Source organism: Ambystoma mexicanum, chromosome 8, assembly GCF_040938575.1.
Source record: "Ambystoma mexicanum isolate Mex_15411 chromosome 8, UKY_AmexF1_1, whole genome shotgun sequence".
Lineage (NCBI taxonomy): Eukaryota > Metazoa > Chordata > Amphibia > Caudata > Ambystomatidae > Ambystoma > Ambystoma mexicanum.
This window is the reverse complement of record NC_090929.1, coordinates 1613185256-1613206068: the sequence shown is the minus strand read 5'-3', so window position 1 is coordinate 1613206068 and position 20813 is coordinate 1613185256. Positions and strand designations below refer to the sequence as shown.

Here is a 20813-nt window from a genome sequence, read left to right as displayed (position 1 = left end):
TCCCTTAATTTAAAGAAGTCACAAATGATACCATCGCAGAGACTCCAGTTCATAGGAGCGATCCTGGACACTTCCCTGGGAAAAGCCTCGCCACCAGAGGTGAGGGCTCAAGATATTCTACAGATGGTTACCAAGTTTCAAAATGCCCAACGTCTCCCAGCCTTCGACTTTTTGAGGTTGCTAGGCCTCATGGCATCCTGCATTTTCCTAGTGCCAGAGGCTCGCCTGAGAATGAGATCCCTCCAGTGGGCACTGAGGACTCAATGGTCACAATTCTCAGGGAGATGACAGATCTTCTTCAGGTTCCCGACAGGGTGGCTCGAGACCTTCAGTGGTGGGCCTGTCAGGAGAACATTCTGAAAGGAGAACATTTTTGGCAACCCTGGCCGGAGATAACATTAGTCACGGATGCCTCACTCACGGGGTGGGGAACCCACGCCAACGACTTGACCATCAGCGGTCGTTGGTCTCCATCGGAGTCCAGACTACATATCAACCTGTTAGAGCTGAGAGCCATCAGACTTGCGCTGAAGGCCTTCCTGCCAGCTGTACAAGGGAAAAACGTCCTGATAATGACGGACAACACAGTGGCCATGCATTACCTCAACAAAAGAGGAGGCGTAGGATCACTACCCCTGTGCAGAGAGGCGATGCAACTCTGGTTTTGGGCAATCCAAGAAGGAATCTCTCTATCGGCAGTTCACCTAGCCGGAGAGAAGAACTTGACAGCAGACGCTCTGAGCAGGCAGAGCACAGTCTCCCACGAGTGGGAACTAGCTCAGGAAGTCCTTCAAGAGATCTTCGCCCTTTGGGGAACCCCTCAGGTGGATCTGTTCGCCACCAGCGTCAACAGGAAATGCGATCTGTTCTGCTCAAGGGAATTTCCCCCGAGAGGAGCTCTCGGAGACGCGTTCATAGTGGACTGGGAGTTTCCGCTTCTGTACGCGTTCCCACCGGTCCCTGTCATTCCTCAAATGATCAGGAGGTTGAGAAGATTCCGGAGAACCATGATCCTAATTGCCCCGGATTGGTCCAGGAGAACGTGGTACCCGGACCTTCTAGACTTGTCCACCTGCCCTCCAATTCGACTTCCACTCAGAGAGAACCTACTCTCACAGAAGGGAGGTCAGGTTCTCCATCCAGACATCAAAACCCTCAACCTTCACGCTTGGCTTCTGAAAGGTTGAGGTACAAGGATTGGGACCTCAGTGATGATGTTATGGAGGTGTTGCTTTTGGCAAGGAGGCCAGCAACAAAGTCTTTATACCGCTGCCGTTGGAACAGATTTTGCAGCTGGTGTAGAGAACAGAATATCGACCCTTTTTCATGTGGTACACCAATGGTTTTGTCCTTCCTTCTATATTTGGCAAATTCAGGCCTTCAAGTTGGCACCATTAAGGGCTATCTCGCAGCGCTATCCATCTTTAAGCGCACTGCGGAAGAACCATCCTATTTCAAATTACCCTTGGTAATACAGTTTCTAAAGGGGTTAACCAATGTTTATCCCCCAAGACCATTCCAAGTTCCCCTATGGGATTTAAACTTAGTCCTAACTTTCCTGATGGGCACACCTTTCGAACCACTCCATTCTTGTTCGTTAAGATTCCTTACCCTTAAAACTGTTTTATTAATAGCACTTACATCTGCTAGAATGGTGAGCGAATTACAAGCTCTTTCTTGTAAACCCCCTCACACAATATTTCACAAAGACAAAGTTGTCCTGCAAGTGAAGCCTAATTTCCTCCGAAAGGTGGTTTCTGAATTCTATATCACTCAGAAGATTACCCTACCATCTTTCTATCCTCCTCCTCACCCGGGGAAAGAGGAAGAGAGGTTACACAGGCTAGACCCTAGAAGGGCTTTAAGTTTTTACATCAGTAGACTAGCCAGGATAAGACAGGCAGACCAGCTGTTTGTAGGTTACGCAGGTCACAAGCTGGGGTTACCAATAACTAAGCAGACCATTTCCAGATGGATCATTCTAGCCATTCTGGAATGTTATAAACTGGCAGGGAAAGAGCCCCCTCAAAACCTTAGGGCTCGTTCGACCAGAGGTATTGCAGCTTCATCGGCCCTCAAAAGAGGCGTGCCGGTTAAAGACATCTGTGCGGCCGCTACATGGTCGTCTGTCCATACCTTTACACGTTTTTACAATTTGGATTCCTCCTCCAGTCAAGAGACTAGGTTTGGAAGGGCTGTACTGCATTCTATTCATCAATAGAAGACAGCGTGAAGTCAGTACTCCCTCCTCCAATAATAGAATACTGCTATGGGAGCCCATCTAAGATGAGGAATACGTCGGAGGACACAATCCCTTCGAAGAACAAGTTACTTCTTACCTTGTAACGTTCTTTCGACGGGATGTTCCTCCGACGTATTCCTCATCGGCCCTCCCATCCATCCCCGTAGTTCTACTTCCCGTGTTGTTGCAGCTTACGCTCCTTCAGGGTGATTGGTCTAGTCCAGAAAGTATTATTGTGGGCTACAAAACGGAACTGAGCAACGGACGCTGCGCACGGCCTTTATAGGCAGGATGACGTCGACGTCGATATGGCGGCTGTCGAGGGACATCGACTCGGAGGACGTCGACGCGCAGCGCCCTCTAGAGAAAAAAATTTCCGAGGCCAGCAGAGCTGGAAGGAGATCTCTAAGATGAGGAATACGTCGGAGGAACATCCCGTCGAAAGAACGTTACAAGGTAAGAAGTAACTTGTTCTTCTGATGGGTTGTATCTGCTTAGATTCACATGCGCCCACCCTTCCTCCCCGCTCGGATGGAAGGAACCTAGACTTCTTCTATATCTCTCTTTTCTGTACTCACTCACGTCTAATAGGCTCCCTCAGGGCAGAAAAAATACAAACAGAGGGACCTCGACACGTGAGGGATTGTGGGTACACTGCACGTCACTATAGGGATAGTGTTACAGACGTGCCTTGTCGACGTCCCCTTTTCGACTATGAAAAACAAAATGCAATACTCCGCAGTGACCACTGGATGTCAGACTATGCACAGCATGTGAATCTAAGCAGATACAACCCTCAGAAATGCTTTTACGATAAGTAATGCACTGTCATATCTATATATAAATATATATCATATATATATCTATATATATATATATATATCTATATTTATATATATATACATATATATATATATATCCATAGATCAAGGAGAGCAATTCAGTAAGGAAAACGCTGGAATTAGCGCAACTGGAAAATCGAAGCAACACAGTTGCTGCAGGAGCCGACTAGCAGGGGAACCAGCAGACACAGCTGAACAGCATTCGCCGGTGCACTCCCTGATGCGCGTATATGGGTAGCCTTGGTGGTAGAGGCTAGAGGATATTGAACAATATATGGTGTTTGGGTGTGTGTGACGGCCTGCTTGCTTTTGTTATGTGTGGTATCAGTAATTTGTGTAGACTAATGGGTATTCTTTATGGTTTGATATGAAGTTGGCAGTCCTAATAATTTAGTTCTCACTCCACAGTAGCATTCTTGTTAGCTTGTGGTTCGTTAACATTGTGGGTCATTGTTTCCTCTAAATGGAGAAGTCTCTTCTAACACAGTCTACTCAAGTCTGATGAGCATGGTGCTAAATTGCACTCTGAGAAACCGACACGATTCCTCAACACCCACAGGTCAACTTCCATGTATGCCCAGGAGTTGTTGGGTGTGCTGACCCACGTTTGAGCTATCATGCTGCAACATTTGGTGCTGTGGGCTTAGAAAATCCAAGATGGCCAAAAAGCCCACATGTGCGCCAGAATCTAGGAGAACCACGCAGTTTGTGCACACTAAAATGGTTGCCTAACTTGCCACCCACCAGTGCGAGCAGGATGGGCCGGGGTGGCCATGAGTGAAATGTGTGCCAAAGGAAAAACCGCACTTTAAAATCACCTTTTGTTTCTCTGAATGCCAGCTCAAAATGCCTATTTTCAAACATTGCAACACATCCAAAAATCTCACTGAACACCAGCGGACATCTGGCAGAATGAAGTATGTGTGCATACTAAATCTGGGAAGTTGAAGAGCCCCAAAACAATGTTCATAACAAGACTGGCTGAGCTCTGCAGGTCTGCAGCAGCCTAACTGAAACTGGATTTAAAACTACCAAAAATCGAAAATGTTTAAATTAACTGAGTGACCTACTTTGAGTGTCACATAGTTTTGAACTTAGAATCAGCATTCTAGCTGCATATGTAAAAATTGTCTTGACTTAAACTGGGGAACAAAAAAATGACATTTTATCTGAAACCTGGCTTAATGAAACTGAATTCTGCTTGACATCTACCCCCACATGAGTTAAAACCTGCTCAGCCACTCTTCCCCTTGCCAAAAGGAGTTGTCACCTCTCTGATTAGATTAGGGGTGGAGCAGCTACAGGGAGTTGAACAAAGGCCTGTCCTGGGCCCAGGCAGATGGTTTATTAGGGTGGTCGTAAATGGCTTCCTTTTGAACAAAGCCCTTCCTTGACTCAGGCAGATGGTTTATTGGGGGGACCGTAAAACAGCCTCCTCTTGCCAGAAGCTGGGAGGGGCAGGGTCTCTGAGCTTGGCAGAAACTGGATAAACGGGTTTCTACACCATGTGACCTGAAAAGACACACCCCTGTTGGCCAGAATATGATTCTAAGAAAGATGTATAACTCACAGTGCGGACTTGTCAAAATTATTTAAATGATACCATAATTCTTGTGAATTTTCTGTGCACGTTTTGGGAATTTGTGTGAAGTTCTGGGGCAAAACCCCGCTATTTATGGATACTACAGACTCTGTGTTTAAGCTAGAGACATGGGAATTTACTGGAGTATGTATAGACAGGCCGTGTATATGTGCATAATTTTTAATGAAGAACCAAGGTTGCATAACCCCCTAAAATCGAAAATGTTGCCGTTTCTGAATGCAAGCCCTCAGGAAGAGCAGATTTGGGACAGAGACTACCTCATGTGATAGGTAATATGTACATGCAATGACAAACCACTATGTATTTGAGAAATGTGTATTTTGATCAAATATAGATTTGTGGGCAAACTGACCAGGGGAGGATCCTCTGACCCATAAAACCTACAGCATCACTCTGACTCAAAGTTCCTTCCCCAATCATGGGAGAGGGGAGAATTCGGCCAATGACAAGTTGGAAGAGGGGCTGGCTAGTGATGCTACACACACACCCACTTTCAAAAGACATAGAAAGAGCCACTGGAAGCTAGAGAGGACATTCAATCCCGTTGCTGCAACGCGCTCTGCCGGACCATACACCATCCAGAAGATACCAGATTCAACACTTAGGGCCTCATTACACGGTATGCGGTAAAAACCGGCAATTACCGGCATGGCGTAAATAGCGTGTCCGCCCTCGCAAGAGGCCGCAAATTGCATGCCATTACGAGATCGCGGGCACGAGCCTACCGCCATGCCGGTAATGAGCCTACCGCCATGCCGCAAAAGTCCCCAAAAAGTCCCTTAACGGCATCCTCGAAAGCGCTGTTAGCACTTCCGCCCTGCCGCCACATGCAAATAGCGGTTTCCACAAATAGCGGTGACCGCCATTAGCGGTTACCGCTAATAGCGGTCACCGCTATATTGCGGAAATGGAAATAGCGTCATCGCACCGGAACGGGAAAGAGCACGGCGGCCATCTTTAAAAACACAATCCATTGCCATCCCCCTTATCCAGGACACCTTACCAGGAACCACGTTGGGAAATACACCAAGGACACCGTGAAGATGCCCAAGGCCATTAAAAAATCGTCTGAGCGGCAACGCAAGGAGAAGTTTTGCAAGGAGGAGCTCCTGATGCTAACGCAGACACTAGCAGACAATGCTCATGTCGTCTTCAACAACGACATGCGTCGGGAGACCATTGTGAAGAAGAAGGCCATCTGGGAAGAGGTAGCCCACAAGGTCAGCGCGGTAGGCACCACAACCCGCACAGTCAAAGACTGCCGAAAGAGGTGGGATGACCTCCGGCTCCGCGTGCGGAACATTCTATCCGTGAACCGCAACCTGGCTACGGGCACAGGAGGAGGCAGTGAATCGCCAATCAAGCTCACCGAGTGGGAGGAGACATGCGCATCAACCATCGGGGTGGAATGCATTGAGGGAGTTGGACAAATGGAGCATGGCGTGGCTGTTTCGTCCGATGGAGGTGAGTGTATGCATCAAACAATGCACAGTGAAGTGTGATGTTCCCCCCCAATCATGTGTCCATATCAATGCCGTGGCTCCAGCCACAAACAGACATGCATGCATCACCACATGCCCAAACAACACAGACCCATTCATGCATGACCCACCCAACATCCCCATTACCTGCATCCACACTGAAGAGCCCGGAATGCATAGAACGGCATGACGTATTCATTTTGCTCAAGGCAGGTCGACCCATTACTGATGGTTGTCAACATTTCTCACCCTTGCAGGATCACACACTGACACTGAGGAGGCACGCACTTCCACACCTGCTCCCACATCCAGCAAAAAAGCAAGGAGGGATGCCACAGGGGACACCGCCACATCCACAAGGGCAGCCAGGACGAGTGTCCATGACCACAGGGACAAAAGCAGCCGGAACACCAGTTGCACGCATCCACAGGCCATGGCTGCTCCCGTCGTGGCACCCACGGAAGTGTGTCTCCCAGCAGGTGAGGGCAGCATCGAGGGAATGCACTCTGCTGCCACCAGCTCAACGGGTGAAGCAGCAGCCACGGCCCCACCTTCAGATGAGGAGGACACACCTGCCATTGATGCTGATAGCCAGAGCCCCAGACCAACAGGCCCCTTACTGGCAAGCCCGAGGTACTCCTCAGGTCCGGGTAGTCATGGAGATTCACCCACCCCTGAAGGGATATGGAGCCCCCAGATATCCTCTCCTGATGCAAGTGCAATGGGACCAGGTGCATCAGCCATCCCACCAGCACCCACCATGCGACATGACCTCTCGAGCATCTACCAGAGGCAGAACGAGATGAGTGGCCTAGTAGGTCAACATGTGGCAGAGACAGTCCGCCTGAGGGAGGACATTGCTACATTGGCACAGCAGACAAGGGAGGGCATGGAGGCATGCAGCAGCCGAATCTGCAGTGAAATGGCCCAACTGCGGCAGGCCATGAACCGCATAGCAGACGCTATTGAGCGTCGGTGCCCACTCACGGCCCAGGAAGAACTAGGCCCCTCCTCGTCTGGGAGTTCACGCCAGACTAGTCCCCTGCGCCGGTCTATGCGGAACCTGCGGCGCACGGCTTCACAACCACCAGATGACGATGCAGGCACTGGCAAATAGGGCAACCAGGATTCGTGTGCCACATGTGGCGATGGACACAATCACGTCATGAGACTCACATGGGAGTGTTGAGGGGGGAGGGGGGTAAGGGTCTGTTTGGGTGTGTTGAGGGGGGAGGGGGGTAAGGGTCTGTTTGGGTGTGTTGAGGTCGGAGGGGGGTAAGGGTGTATTTTGGGAGTTTGGGTAATGCACTTTCGTACCACAATATGTTCAATATACACTGTTCAGAGTTTGAAACCCAAGCGTGGTCTCCATTATTGTGTATGTGTCATTCATTGTGGACAGGGTCCTTTGTGGGCCTCGAAACATGCACCAGGGCAACGATTCCCATCTACGTCCATGCTATTTCACCTTGGTGCATGATGAGATTACAGAATCAGCTGCTGATGTACATCGTGTGCCTCCTTGGCACTGCCTGTTTCATGTCCTGCCGGGGCATTCCACCCGCACTCATCCTCAGCCACATCATACTCTTCTGGTGGTTGCATGTCAATTTCAGGTGGCATAGGCACGTTCCATCATATGCACATTTTGTGATGCTCTACACATGCCATGGTTGTCTTTGCCACTTTGACACGGCCGTACAGGAGTGCCACACCCAGGCCGCTTAGGCAGCGGAGCACTGTCATTGGAGGGATGTACTATATTGTTGTCCTCTTCCTGCTGGTTCTGTGGGTTCCGTACAGGTGTTGGGAGCCACCTCCTCAGTGGATCACTGGCATTGCCTGTATGGTGTGAGGAATGGGTACCTGTTACGGGTCACCTCTGGTGTGGGCTGTTGTTGGTGCTGCACTGCTATCATGTAGTCAAGGCTGTCATGTCATGCTGCTGCTATTGGCACCATCTTGGTGTGGGAAGGGGTGTGGGTAGGGGTGTGGTGTGCTCTCTTTTGTGCTGCCTGTCTCCATTGCATGCACCTGTGCTGATTGTGTCCACCTGTAGTTGATGGGTACACTGCTCAGGTCTCTTAACGGGTGCTTTTCAATGCCGTTATTAGCGCCATGCCGGTAAGGGGTTTTTGGGTGTTTTACATGAAGCTAATACCATGTCCGCATGGCTTGTGATGGCCTGGTATTAGCGCCATGGCGCTAATTCCGGCCTGGGGGTCGCGCGCCCGCGGCCTTGCCGCTATTAGTGGCACCGTAATTAACGGGTGCGCAGATAGCGGTGGGTTCAGGTCGTGATTGGCTTAGGGAATTAACGGTACCGGTAAATCTTTACCGGTACCGGTATTCCATTACCGCACAACGTGTAATGAGGCCCTTAGACTTTAAAACTCCAAAGAACTTGATTCAGAACTCAAAGCAAGGGCCTAAACCCACAAACTGAGAACTCTTCTCAGTAGGCCTCAGCATCCAGCAAACCTAACAGCGGTAGCAGCATCCAGGAGCCGTGCAGATCAGCGCTGGGTCCAGAGAAAGCTGTGCAGAAAGATCCAGAAGCAGTGCTGTACCCAGAGAAAGCAGAGCAGTATCCAGAACCAGAGGCCAGAGATCCAGAGTGACCCAGACCGCTGTTAGCAGAACCAGAGAGCTGACCCAGATCACTGTGAAGTGCCGAGACCAGAACAGGAGTCCAGTCCAAAACCTGACCAGATCCGTGGGGAGGCTTATTTCAAAAATATATTGTGAGTACCTAGCAGAACTGTGCAGAACCAATCTCTTAGTTAAAATAATATAATTCAATCTATTTTAATCTAACCAGAACTGCCTCCTAACTGTCACCTGTCATTTTCTAGCTGCAAGCTGTAACCTGTCGCTTTGAACTTTTAAAATTTCAAATCCGAAAAACTACCTTTATTTAATTGTCCGTATCTCTGGAACGGTTTGGGCTAGGAACTTGGTTTAACTTTCCGTAATCGTGATTCACGCATTCGCGAATTTTGCCGCGATTCGCTTAAAAATCCAGCCACGTGTGAAAACAGCAGCTTCCTTGCTTTCCTTTGCCAAAAATGTGTTTAACCTGCTAGTTACTCCTAGATCCTTGCTAAGGTGAGCCTGAACTCATCCCAAGTATATTTCACTCATCCTGAACCTCCTAAAGGGAATTAAAACCATTTTCAGCATATTCCTCACTTCATTGCCAGCACATATCAAAGCATTTTGGGCCTGTGTTTCAAACTTCTGTAGTCTAAGCTTGCTGGGGTGAACTGAATTACATTTGATTGCATTTCTAAGAACTGTGTGCTCTCCTATTCATTTCCTTACATTGCATAAGGGGGGGAGTGGATTGCCAGAGAAAAGTGATTACATTGTTTTGTTGAAATCATATTGAGTATTTTCTGTACTGCCTTTCATTCAACATTGCATCCATCTGAACTTATATAAAGCATTCTCTACCACCTTATATAGGGGTAGTCATCCAGAACTCATGAACTGGACATAAAGATATATCAATAAGGGTTTCCATTCAGTATCCCAGACTAGGCATTGATTTAGCTGTAGTGCTGGATTGAATCCTCTTACAGAGTAGGGTATGATTTTATATTTATAAGGGTATGCGAGAGTAACTTGGTACGAGCTGCCTTCCATGGCTGTCAAAGGCTCCGGACATTTGGAGATAAGTGATGTTATTTGATCATGTGTGCACTTCTTCTTTTTTTACACAGCATTAGAGAAGCATCCCAATTATTTCTTGGGATCCTCTGAAATACGTTACTGTTATTTTTTGTCCTACAGTGTTAATTGGTTTTATGATAATTTACCTCTGGCCACTTGCATTGTATTTGATGAGGCCTGATATTGCAGAATTGAGTGTCGTGCTTCAATGGGTTCATTTTGATCGTATCCAATGAGTTGGAGATCTGAAGGAAAATCTTGTGTTTACTTGGTAACCAAAGGGTAACACTGTTTTGTTTCTCTTGTCTCTTCAGGAAAGCAAAGATAAATTAAAAGATACTACAATAAAGTTAACTCAAGCAAAGGAAGAAACGGACCAAATTCGCAGAAATTGCCAAGAAATGATAAAAACATATCAGGTAGGTGTAACAAAAGTGTATGCAGATTACTTGAAGGGCCCTCTCTGCGTGAGAGCCTAGATCAACTAGGGTTCTTACTAGTAAGATGAATGTTCCTGAGTTTGAATCAACAGTCCAAACAGTGGGGAGCCTGAAGGAGGGGCAACAGTGGACTTGCTATCTTAGTATGTTGGTACACAACCAGTAATATAATGGTTAATGAAGTAATGCAAAATAACTATAGCAAATAAGACATTCACAAGGAAACAAGATAATGGGAATCCAATTTACACAAGAATGATTGCAGACCCAAGGCAGTGATTACCGACACCCGGGATGCCGATCAGAACTTAGTTTTAGTGAAAATTATTTGTAACTATACACTGCAATATAAATGCAAATCTACAGCATGGCAGAATAACATGCAAGGTAAATGATGGACAACAAGCAGAATAATCTGTAATTGAAGATGATATACAGCAAAGCAGTGTAATATCAGTTTACTGACTTCAGCAACATTTTAAATCACTTTGAATATTACATAGGTGAAATAAATGATGACAGTCCAAACTATGCTGTAGATATTCTGAATACAGAAACTGTGTAAATGAAATACTGTGCACTTTAACTTCATTCATAAGATAATTCCTAAAACAGCACACTGCTTTACAAAACGGTTACTAGATTTCACTGTTAACTATTGTCACAAATCCAGGGAATGTGTTTCTTCTTCACAAGGGCGAGCAACCCTCTTTGGGGCTAGGTATGTGAGCTTGCTAGACAATATTCTCCCTAGGGGACAGGCAAGCGTGATCATGCCCCCACACTCCTTCTCAGGACAAGGATTGCCAAAGCAGGTATTCTTTCACCTCCCCTCACTGCAAAGTCCCAAGCATTCGTTGGTTATATGGGAATTGGGCAGGGTAGCCATGTGCAGAGCACCTTTAAGGTGGATGGCTTGGTCTTCGACTTTTCTCAATTATAGTCTCATTGTGAAACCCAGAACAAGTGGGATGTCACGCTCCAAAGAAGGTCTAAAACACATCCAGAGACCAAGAGTAGGAGAGCTTGGCTGAAGCATGAGAGATTCTGGCTTGTGCTGCTGCGCAAAGGAGGATGCCCCACCCCATCATCAGGAGCCGATCAGGAGGGCAGGCAGTTTGTTTGTTTGTTTGTTTGTTTGTTTTATTCACTTTTTATGCGCGCCAGACCCAGGGGTAACAGGGCGCAGTGGCAAGGAAATGCGAAACTTACAGGTTACATCATGGCAAAATGTACATTAAAATTACATTGGGTTAGACAGATCAGGCATACAGTAATTACAGCAAGTATACAAGTTCAAGGGGGTCAAGGTGCTCGTAGGAAGTAGGAGCCCCCGGTCAGCAAAGGTCAGTCGAGGTGAGGAGTTGAATAACTTTTTTCCTGAAGCAACGGTAGGGTATGTCTGCTCTCAGGTCTTGTGGTAGAGAATTCCAAGTTTTAGCCGCCTTTACTGGGAAACTGTTTCCTCCGATAGTGTTCAGTCTAAAGTTCGGTATTGTCAAACAGTTGAAGTTACCAGCTCTGGTGGGTCTGGAAGATGTTCTCCTATGGAGTTTGTCAGACAAGTAACTAGGGGCAGAGTTATTGAGGGCTTTGTGGGTCAAGGATAGCATCTTGAGTTTTATTTTGTTCTCTGTAGACAGCCAGTTGTGATGTCGTCTGGTGGACGAGATATGGGACTGTTTGTTAATGCCTAGTGCCGCTCTCAAGGCATTATTTTGTAATGTTTGTAGTCTCTGGGTTATTTTTTTATTAGCTCCAGAGTATAGGGCATTACAATAATCTACTCTGGAAAGAATTAAGGCTCTGGCCAGGATTAGACAACTCTTGTTGGAGAGGAAAGGTTTACTGGCTCTAATCAGTTTGCACGTGTAGGCCGTGGAGGAGGCAAGGGATTTTAGCTGTTTGTCAAAAGATAGGGTAGAATCAAGATAGAATCCCAAGGTTTTAACATCCTTGGATACTTGGATGATGTTCCCGTCTATGTTGAAGGAGGCAAATTCCTGTCCTAGTTTTTTGATATTGGCTCGGGTACCTAAGATGATCAACTCTGTCTTATCATCGTTTAGACAAAGGCCGTGAGTGGCCATCCATGCCTGGATGATAAGGTATACCTTGTTCACCAATTCCGTGTCCTTAGCATGATCCCCAGAAAGCGGGAGGAGGATCTGTGTATCATCTGCGTAGTTAGTATAGGTGATACCAAGATGATCCAGATCGTCGAACAATGGCTTGGTGAAAATGTTGTATAGAGTTGGGGATACGCAGGAGCCCTGAGGGACACCACACGAGATCGGGGTGGGATCTGCCTCCGCGGAGGGAGAGAAGACTCGCATCGTTCTCTCGCTCAGGAAAGACTTGATCCATCCAATAGCTTCTGCCGAGAAATGAGCGGCGGAGTCCAGGTGGCTACAGAGGACTCTGTGATCCACCAAATCAAAGGCCGCTGAGAGGTCCAGGAGTAGTAGGAGTACTGTTCTCCCTTTGTCTCTTAGCTCATCGATTTGGGACTTCAAGTCTATAAGGGCAGTTTCTGTTCCGTGTAGGGGTCGGAAGCCCGATTGTCTTTCTCCTAATAGGTTGTGTAGTTCCAGGTGCCTTTGAATTTGGATATAGGCAGCTTTATCCAGAATCTTAAGGAGAAACGGTACCGTCGTGATAGGACGGTAGTTAGTAGGGATGAGAGGGTCTAATGTCTGCTTCTTTAGGAGAGGGAGAACCCAGGACTGTTTAAGGTTGGCCGGGATCGTACCTGAAGCGAAGGAAGCGTTGATCAGTTTAGCAATAAAGGGGGATAATTCTCTGGCAGCGTCTTTTCAGCTGTGCTGGGCAGATGTCACCTTTACAGTTTGAAGGTTTAAGCGACAGGATAACTTTTTCTACTTCCAGGGTGGTCATTTTGGAGAAGTGGAAGGTGTTACTATGCCCCAATGAGTTCTTGGTATGAGGCGGATCCTGAATTTTGAGTGCATTTTTTTTTTGCTTGATTTTATTTTGGAGTGTGATGATTTTATTGGTAAGGGCTTGCTGGATATCCGTACACCAAGGTTTGTCCTTGGTGCAGGTGTCCTGAATGGCAATGGGGGACTCAAGTTCCTTTAGAATCGAGAAGAGCTCTTTCATACTGGAGTTGGATTTCGCTATGCGGTCATCATATGAATTACGTTTTGCCTGGCAGACTTCTTTTTTATATAGTGAGGAGAGAGTGGAACGTTTGGCTTTGTTGTCCGCTGATGGGCAAAGCCTCTAAGCGGTTTCACTCTTTCTTTTTAAGATACGTAGATCTTTTAACTGTGGAGTAAACCATTTGTTTAGATGATCTTTCGGCTTACTCGGTCTAAGCTTGAGAGGGGCCACTTTGTCTAAGGTAGTGAGCATGATGGTGTTAAATTCTTGCACTAGGATACTGGGGCTTAGGTTCTCTGATAGCGCATTAAGGGTTGGTAATATAGCTGGGATTACTTTCTCTAGGGTGATGCATTTTTTATTTCTTGTTAAGCAAGGAGGTGCTGGTGGGGGGGCCGTGGGGTTGGGTCTGGCGGTAACTAAATTAAAGGACACCAGGGAATGGTCTGTCCAGGGTAGGGGCATTATAGATGAGATAGACGTTGTACAGTTACAGTCAGCTATCCAGTCCAAGGTTCTTCCCTTCAGATGTGTAGGCTTATCAACTCTTTGAGTTAAGCCGAGTGAGTGAATAGAATTGGCTACCAGTGTAGCATTAGTATCTGTAGTATCATGGAGGCCTAAGTTAAAGTCCCCAAGAAGGATCAATTGAGAGCAAGGTTTAAGGTTATTTGTAAGTAAGATGTGGAGGTCATCTTCGAAAGTGCCTAATGGACCAGGAGGTCTATATAGGAGGTGGATGATAAGGGTTTGGTTATTATTTAGTTGGAGTTTAGCCGATAGCGTCTCACAAGAGTGAATCGATTGGGTGGGTACTAGTCTAAGAGAGAGGCTTATTTTAGAGATTATCGCAATGCCGCCACCTCTAGCTCCTACTCGGTCGTGTCTAACTATCGTATAGCCATCAGGGATGGCTAGCATGAGCGCTGGTCCTGCTGCATTATGTAGCCAGGTCTCAGTGACAGCGAGAAAATCAAGGTTGCCTTCTATTATTATGTCGGCAATGTCTAGGGCATGGGCAACAAGCGATCTCACGTTGAGGAGTGCTCCCACAATAGTTGGGGTTTTAGTGACCTCTGTGGCTTGAAGAGGTGGGGTAGTAGACCTATTAGGTGTGTTTAAGATATTACATTGAGTTGGAATAGGTTGTAAAGGTTGTCCGGTATAACACGGTTTGCCAGTTTGCTTGAGGTTGGTTTTGATGTTGCTAGAGGGCAGGGATCTGCGGGTGGGTTCATGCAATTTCGAGAGTCTAGCACGGAGTCTTAAGTTCCTACAGGGAGTGTCGCATGGGTGCGATATCACAAGGGGCTCATGACTCGAGCATACATAGGAGTCAGGAAGGTTAGTGTTGGGGTGTACTGTGGGCTTAAGAGGTGGCAAGGAATTACATGCGTTGGAATTCGGCATGGTGAGTAGTTGTAGGATAGTCCTCAGTAAGGTTGTGTAAATAGCTGGTAGATACATAATTGTATGGAGGTAACCTGTCTAAGGTACCACGTTAGTAATTACAGACTAGGCAGTACAGGCAATCAAAGGCTCAATGATGCACTACTCAGGTGTGACAGGCTAGGCAGTACAGGCAGTCAATGGCTCAGGATGCAATACTCAGGTGTGACAGGCTAGGCAGTGCAGGCAATCAATGACTCAGAGAGGCATTGCTCAAACATAGTTGACTATGGAGGTCCACAAACAGACAGTGCATGCACTCATGATTCAAGAAGGCATTGCTTAGGTCTGGATAGTTCAGGGCGTGCAAATGCAGGCATTCGGAATCAAGGGCATTACTCACATGCAGATCGGTTGTGTGGTGGATAGTGGATGGTGGATAGATAGCTGCAGTGACCAAAGTATTAAGGGCCAGTGGCAACTTGACTGGGCAGCTTGGAAACGTTAGGTGCACTTATTAAACAGGTAGTGGTCTTACCCGATGGTCTAAGTCACTGGTAGGCACTCGGGAGTGGACCTGTGGAAGCAGGACCTTGAAGCTGGTGCTTTCGTTAATGGGCCAGGGGGACTGGCAGAGGCAGAATCGGCACGAAACAGGCACCCAACAGGCCTTAGAATGGCCTTCGAGCTGGCCGCCGGCGTAATCCGCCTGCCGGCGGATCCAGCTGATGAAATTGAGGCTCAGCCTCGGTTTCACGCCGCGCTGCGCCCGGCATGGGCGAGTCAGGCGCCGTGTGGGGACAGGGTCAGGCAGGCCCTGTCCGAGTTGCCGCTCGGCGCGTGGATCCTCTCCTCTGCTGGGCTAGGGGTGCTGGGGGGGCTCCTGCCCTCGCCCGTGTTGGCAGTTGGCATGGTGGGCAGGGACCCGAAGCAAGCAGCCTGCGGAGCACTCCGGGACCGCCTGGAGAGGGAAACCACTTGCTGAGACAGAAGTTGTACGGGCAACCTGCTCCTCCCAGACAGGAGGAAAGAACTGAGGCGAAGTTGCTGACTCTGCCGTCTGGAGCCAGGATGAGGGAGCGGGTATACGCACATGCCTGGGAGACGGCACCTAACCTGAAGCCTGCCGCTGGAGTGAAGGTACGTGGTGCAGTACTGAAAGCCGATGGAGGGTGAAGCAGGCTCATAGCCCACACAGGGCTGACATTCAGAAGACCCCAAAAGGGTGTAAGCAGATCCGCCTGAGAAACTGCAACCAAAACTGGGCCAAGCAGGCCCATAGCCTAAATGGATCAAAGAAACTACGACCACAGAGGGAACGTAAGTCGGGCAAGCCCCTGGCATACCTGGGGCCAAAAGCCGGAATATTTTAACAGCAACAATGAGGAAGTGATGTTTGGTAAAGACCAAGAGGCACAAATGTGAGGACTTCCGGTTCAATATATCCCTGAGGAGTGGATAAACCTGAGAACTCTTTGGACTAACTGATAAAGCCGCATGGAGTCAAAGGAACAGTAAGACTTTTTTTTTTTTTTATTTTTTCACATAAGCCACCAGGTGAGAGCTGGAAGAACTCTGTTGGAAAGACCTTTTTGTTTTTGTTTGTTCATTGGATCTACCAAATCAGGAACTGGAAGAGCCTTTTGAGAACTATTTGGTGGTGGGACCAAAAACCAGCCACCACTTGGTGAATTGTGTTGTCACTTCTATCCTTCTCATGAGGCTAGGGAGGTGGTGTCGCTACCCAAGGTTACCGCTAGGGTTGGTTTAATGTGGGAGGATCTCATGGGGAGGGACAGATTTTTCACTATGCACTTCATAAGCGCAAATTATTTGTACTGTTAAGTGGCTCAGGATACATCTCTATTTTTGGCTTTCTTAGCACCAATAGACCAAGTATTTAACATTGGGTTCTATTTATTTACATTGCCATTGCAAAATGGCCTATGTTTTATACATTGGTTTCTTACATAGCATGACATTGCTATTATTCTTTTTTTTCTACTTTGTATTAGCAATTACTTTGGTTGCCCTCCAAACGTGCTTGTCCAAGTCAGCTATTATTTGTTCGCTCTGCAGTGATCCATCGGAATTGTTTGCCTGGGTGAAGCCCCGTTTAGTGGGTGAAACGCGTGGCAGTATGGAATCATAGGAAGCAGTGCTGATATTCTGCAATTATGTGTTCCCATGTGGTTGGGACACATGAATAAACTTTGAATAAATCTATGCACTTATGTGCTTTTGTAACCAGAAAGAGTGCCCAAGCACTTTTTGTGTCAACCGCGAGTATTAGTCTATTGCTTTTGATGCCACTAAACGCTGTGTTTGAGGTTTTAGTGGTGCAGTACTGCCACGCTAGGTGCACCTGCTGCTTTAGAGGCTAAGCAAGATTTATTTTTGAAACTCAAACGGACGTTACCAGGGTGTGTTAGTAATGCTATCCCTTGTGTGACGTGTACTGTACCCATGGTCCTGCACGCCCCGATGTCCCTCAGATTGTTTCTTTCCACCATCGTAGTCGGTCGCAAGTTGCGGATTTCCTTTCAGGCTGATGCCTTTGATTAGTTTTAGACTTCTCTTTTTTTTTTTTCTTTTTCTGTCCGCTTGTTGCTGCAGCATCATCCAACTGCTCGATGACCCTCGCCGAACAGCTCCATCGTCGATGACGCCTGACTGACTCGACGACCTGACACCTCTTCACAGGCATCTTTGGGCCTTGGCCCTTAAAGTAGGGAGAGCGGGGGGGGGGGATTTTGTATAGCTAATCCATTTAGAGAATGCATATACTCCTACGTCCCGTTCCCTTTCCTCCATACTGCATGGGTGTCCCTTGCTAGGGAAGGGAGACAGAACCTTTTTCACCAGAAAAACCTTCTTCCCCTTTAAATTTAGAGGCGCGCACGCGGTGGCTTACCCTGGGAGCATGACTCCCCTGACACCGCCCACTGACACCACTCCCTAATCCTCTTTTCCGCATCGACGGGAACGGGCCGATTTCACCAGCGCTCCTGTGTTTGGCTTTGGCCTTGTAATTCCACATGCTCTTCCCCAGATAATTTCTTCCGTCTTTTGTCTTCTGTTTTGTTCATTCAGGTACCCGCTCCTCCCTGGCGCATGTCGACTTCAGCGGGCTTCAGCAGGTGTCCAGTCTGCGAGGGGCTCTTCCCTATGTTCAACCCCCATGCTCTTTGCCTCCGCTGCCTTGGTCCTGATCACGCCTGGGAGAGTTGTTCCGCGTGCGATGTGCTTACAGCGTGTGTTCTGAAGAATAGGCTAGCCTGGTGGAGGGAGCTCTTCGAGAAGTCACCTCCAGAGGACTTGAAGGACTTTGTCAGACACAAGTCAAGGCCTAAGGTAGGGGCGCTGTTTTCTATCGCACCCCGCAAGGATGACTCCTTCCCAAAGAAATGCCAGAGCGGGAGGAACCTTTTCAGGTTCTTGCACCAGTACCGAGGCTGCCCCAGCTACCGGCCTCCATGCCAAGGGGGTCAGCAGATCCTTCCCGAGACAGGGCTGAGGGACTGCAAGGTTCTTTTACCAGGTTTATGCCCTAGTACCGGTCAGGTGGCCGAGGCGGGGGCCTATATGCAGCACTACCGGCGATGCAGCCGAGGGCAAAACGCCTACCATGCGTCGTCCTGAGGTGCAGGGTAGGTCTCGTGCTCCACACCCAAGAGTCCTGGAGGAGGCTGGTCCCAGCGACGCAGGCAGCTCAATAAGATGGCTGCTGTGCCAGACAAAATGGCTGCTCGTCTGATACCGCCCCCTTATGCGGAGCAGGTGGGAGAACGAGTTTCTAGGTGGGACTGGTCTCACCTAGGTACGTGGCCTACTGCTTATCCATCTGCATTGCAGGGCAGATTTCCCCTGCAACAGGCAAGACAGAGTACGCACCGGTCCCAGCAGCCTTCCGCTACCCCGTCAATATCACCTGCCACCACACCAGCCTCTGAGGACAGATTTTTTTAAAGGTTCCTCACGCTCATAAGATCTCCTCCGATGGGGGCCATCCTTTGGGATGTGAATTGGGGACATGCTCCCTCCAGCCCCTACGCCTGCGCCTATAGTCATTCCTCCTATGGCTCCGGCTCTGCAGGCCCCGGTGCAGCCCCTGCTGACCTTGCCGGCTCCTTCGATTCCGGCTCCCCTGCCTCCCACAGTTCAGGCGGTTCATAGTAGCCTCCACAGCAGCCACCAGCTCCTGTTCCTACACAGCAGGCCTCGCTGCCCAGCACTCATCCACCCGCTCCGAATCAGCCGGACCCACTGGTGGACACGACGAGGACCCCGACACGCCATCTTCAGCCAAGGCCTTCCATGAATGTCTCACAGGTTTGGCAGAATATTTGGGGCTTCCGCAACCAGAGGTCGAGCAACCAGAGGCAGGAGTCCTGGCCGAGGTCCTCACTCTACGCCCCGCGGCTAGAACTGGGATCCAGATGCAGAAGAATGTTGCTGCCTTGGCTAAAAAGGATGGCTTAAACCCCATGCGGAACACCCTGTTGATCGGCGCATCAACACCAGGTATAAGCAATTAGAGGGGGATCCACTCTTGCTGTCGACACACCCTCAACTGCACTCTTCAGTGATTGCTGTGTTATCACTCTACTCCAAGCCTTAGTCGTTGTCGGCCACCTCGTCCTCTGCGCTTCTAGGCAAGGAGATGATCTTGGAGGCCTACAGAAAGATGGTTTATTCCAACACCTCACTGCACCTTCGTCATTCCAACACTGATGCCACGCTGGCAGCCGTTAACCAGAGGCTTTGGCGGGAAATAGCGGACTTCCTTCCAGAACTTCCAGTGCACAGCCAGGCATGTTTCAAGGCAGGGCTGGCTGAAGCTAATTTGGTGGCGCAAGACATCATGGAGTCCACTGTGGCCAACATTTACGCCTCGGGCCGTGCCATCTGCATAGCCACAGACATGAGAAGGATTGCCTGGCTACGGGCTACCAGGTTTAACCTGGATGTCCAAGAATGCATATTAGACCTTCCATTCGAAGGTGGCAACCTCTTCCATTCCACCACCGACGAGGAGCTGGATAAAAAGAAAAACAGTTCCCAAACTGCAAAGTCATTATCTATCCTCATGAAGGCCACGCCAAGGTGTGCACCCCGTCGCATCAGTGCTCAGACAAGGGGTGGGCGTTCGGCGGGTTGCGGGGCTTCCAAGAGCAGAGTTCCATACAGCCTGAATGTTCTCACTCAGCACCGGTGCAAACAATAAAACGGGTGGGGGTGGGGGAGCAAAGGGCTTCTTCAGGCCCTCTCCTCCGCAGCGGCCTCAGAGGGAAAGAAAGAATGACACACCCCTTCAGATCCACTTGTCTCTGGTGGGGGGGCAGGCTTGCCCTTCACGCACAGTCTTGGCATCAGGTTCGCGGACCCCTGGATCCTATCTGTAATATCCACGGGGAACCATCTACCGGTTCCCTCCTCTCCCCTCCATTTGGGGACAGCAACTCTGTTGGTGGAAATCCGTTTGCTCGTCGTGAGCCAGGCAGAGGAGGAAGTACCGGCCTTCTAGCGAGGCTTAGGCTTCTATTCCAGGATTTTCGCTATACAAAAGAAGAACCAGGCTGGCCTGAGAGTTGTTGGACCTCTCCACCCTCAACCTCTCCCTCCCTCTTCAAAAATCCGAGATGGTTACGCCAGCACTCATTGCAGAGACATTGTGCAGGGAAGACTGGATGTGCTCAATGGATCTGAAGGACTCCGATCTACACGTCCCAATCTGGCAGCCTCATCGCTCCTTTCTTCGGTTCAGGATCATGGGCTGCCACTTTCAATACAAGGTTGTACCCTTCGGCCTCAACTCAGTCCCCAGGGTATTTACCAGGCTTATGAATGCAGTGGCCGCCCTTCTCAGGACCGAGGGCCACCATGTCTACCTGTACCTGGGCTCGTCAAGGCGAAATCTTCAGAGGCGGTTACCACACTGCCTCTGCACCCGTGATCACGCTTCATGATCTGGGGTTTTATATCAACCTCGAGAGGTCTCCGCTGCAACGGATT

At 48.7% G+C, this 20813-nt stretch overlaps 1 protein-coding gene across 1 annotated transcript in view; it reads left to right on the top strand.

The window, feature by feature from the left end:
* Positions 1–20813, top strand: part of CCDC186 (coiled-coil domain containing 186) — a 1219714-nt gene that overhangs the window by 520496 nt on the left and 678405 nt on the right. The window contains exon 7 of the mRNA XM_069611867.1: positions 10158–10262. Within this exon, the coding sequence (XP_069467968.1) occupies positions 10158–10262 (105 nt within the window). The remainder of the gene's footprint in view (positions 1–10157; positions 10263–20813) is intronic.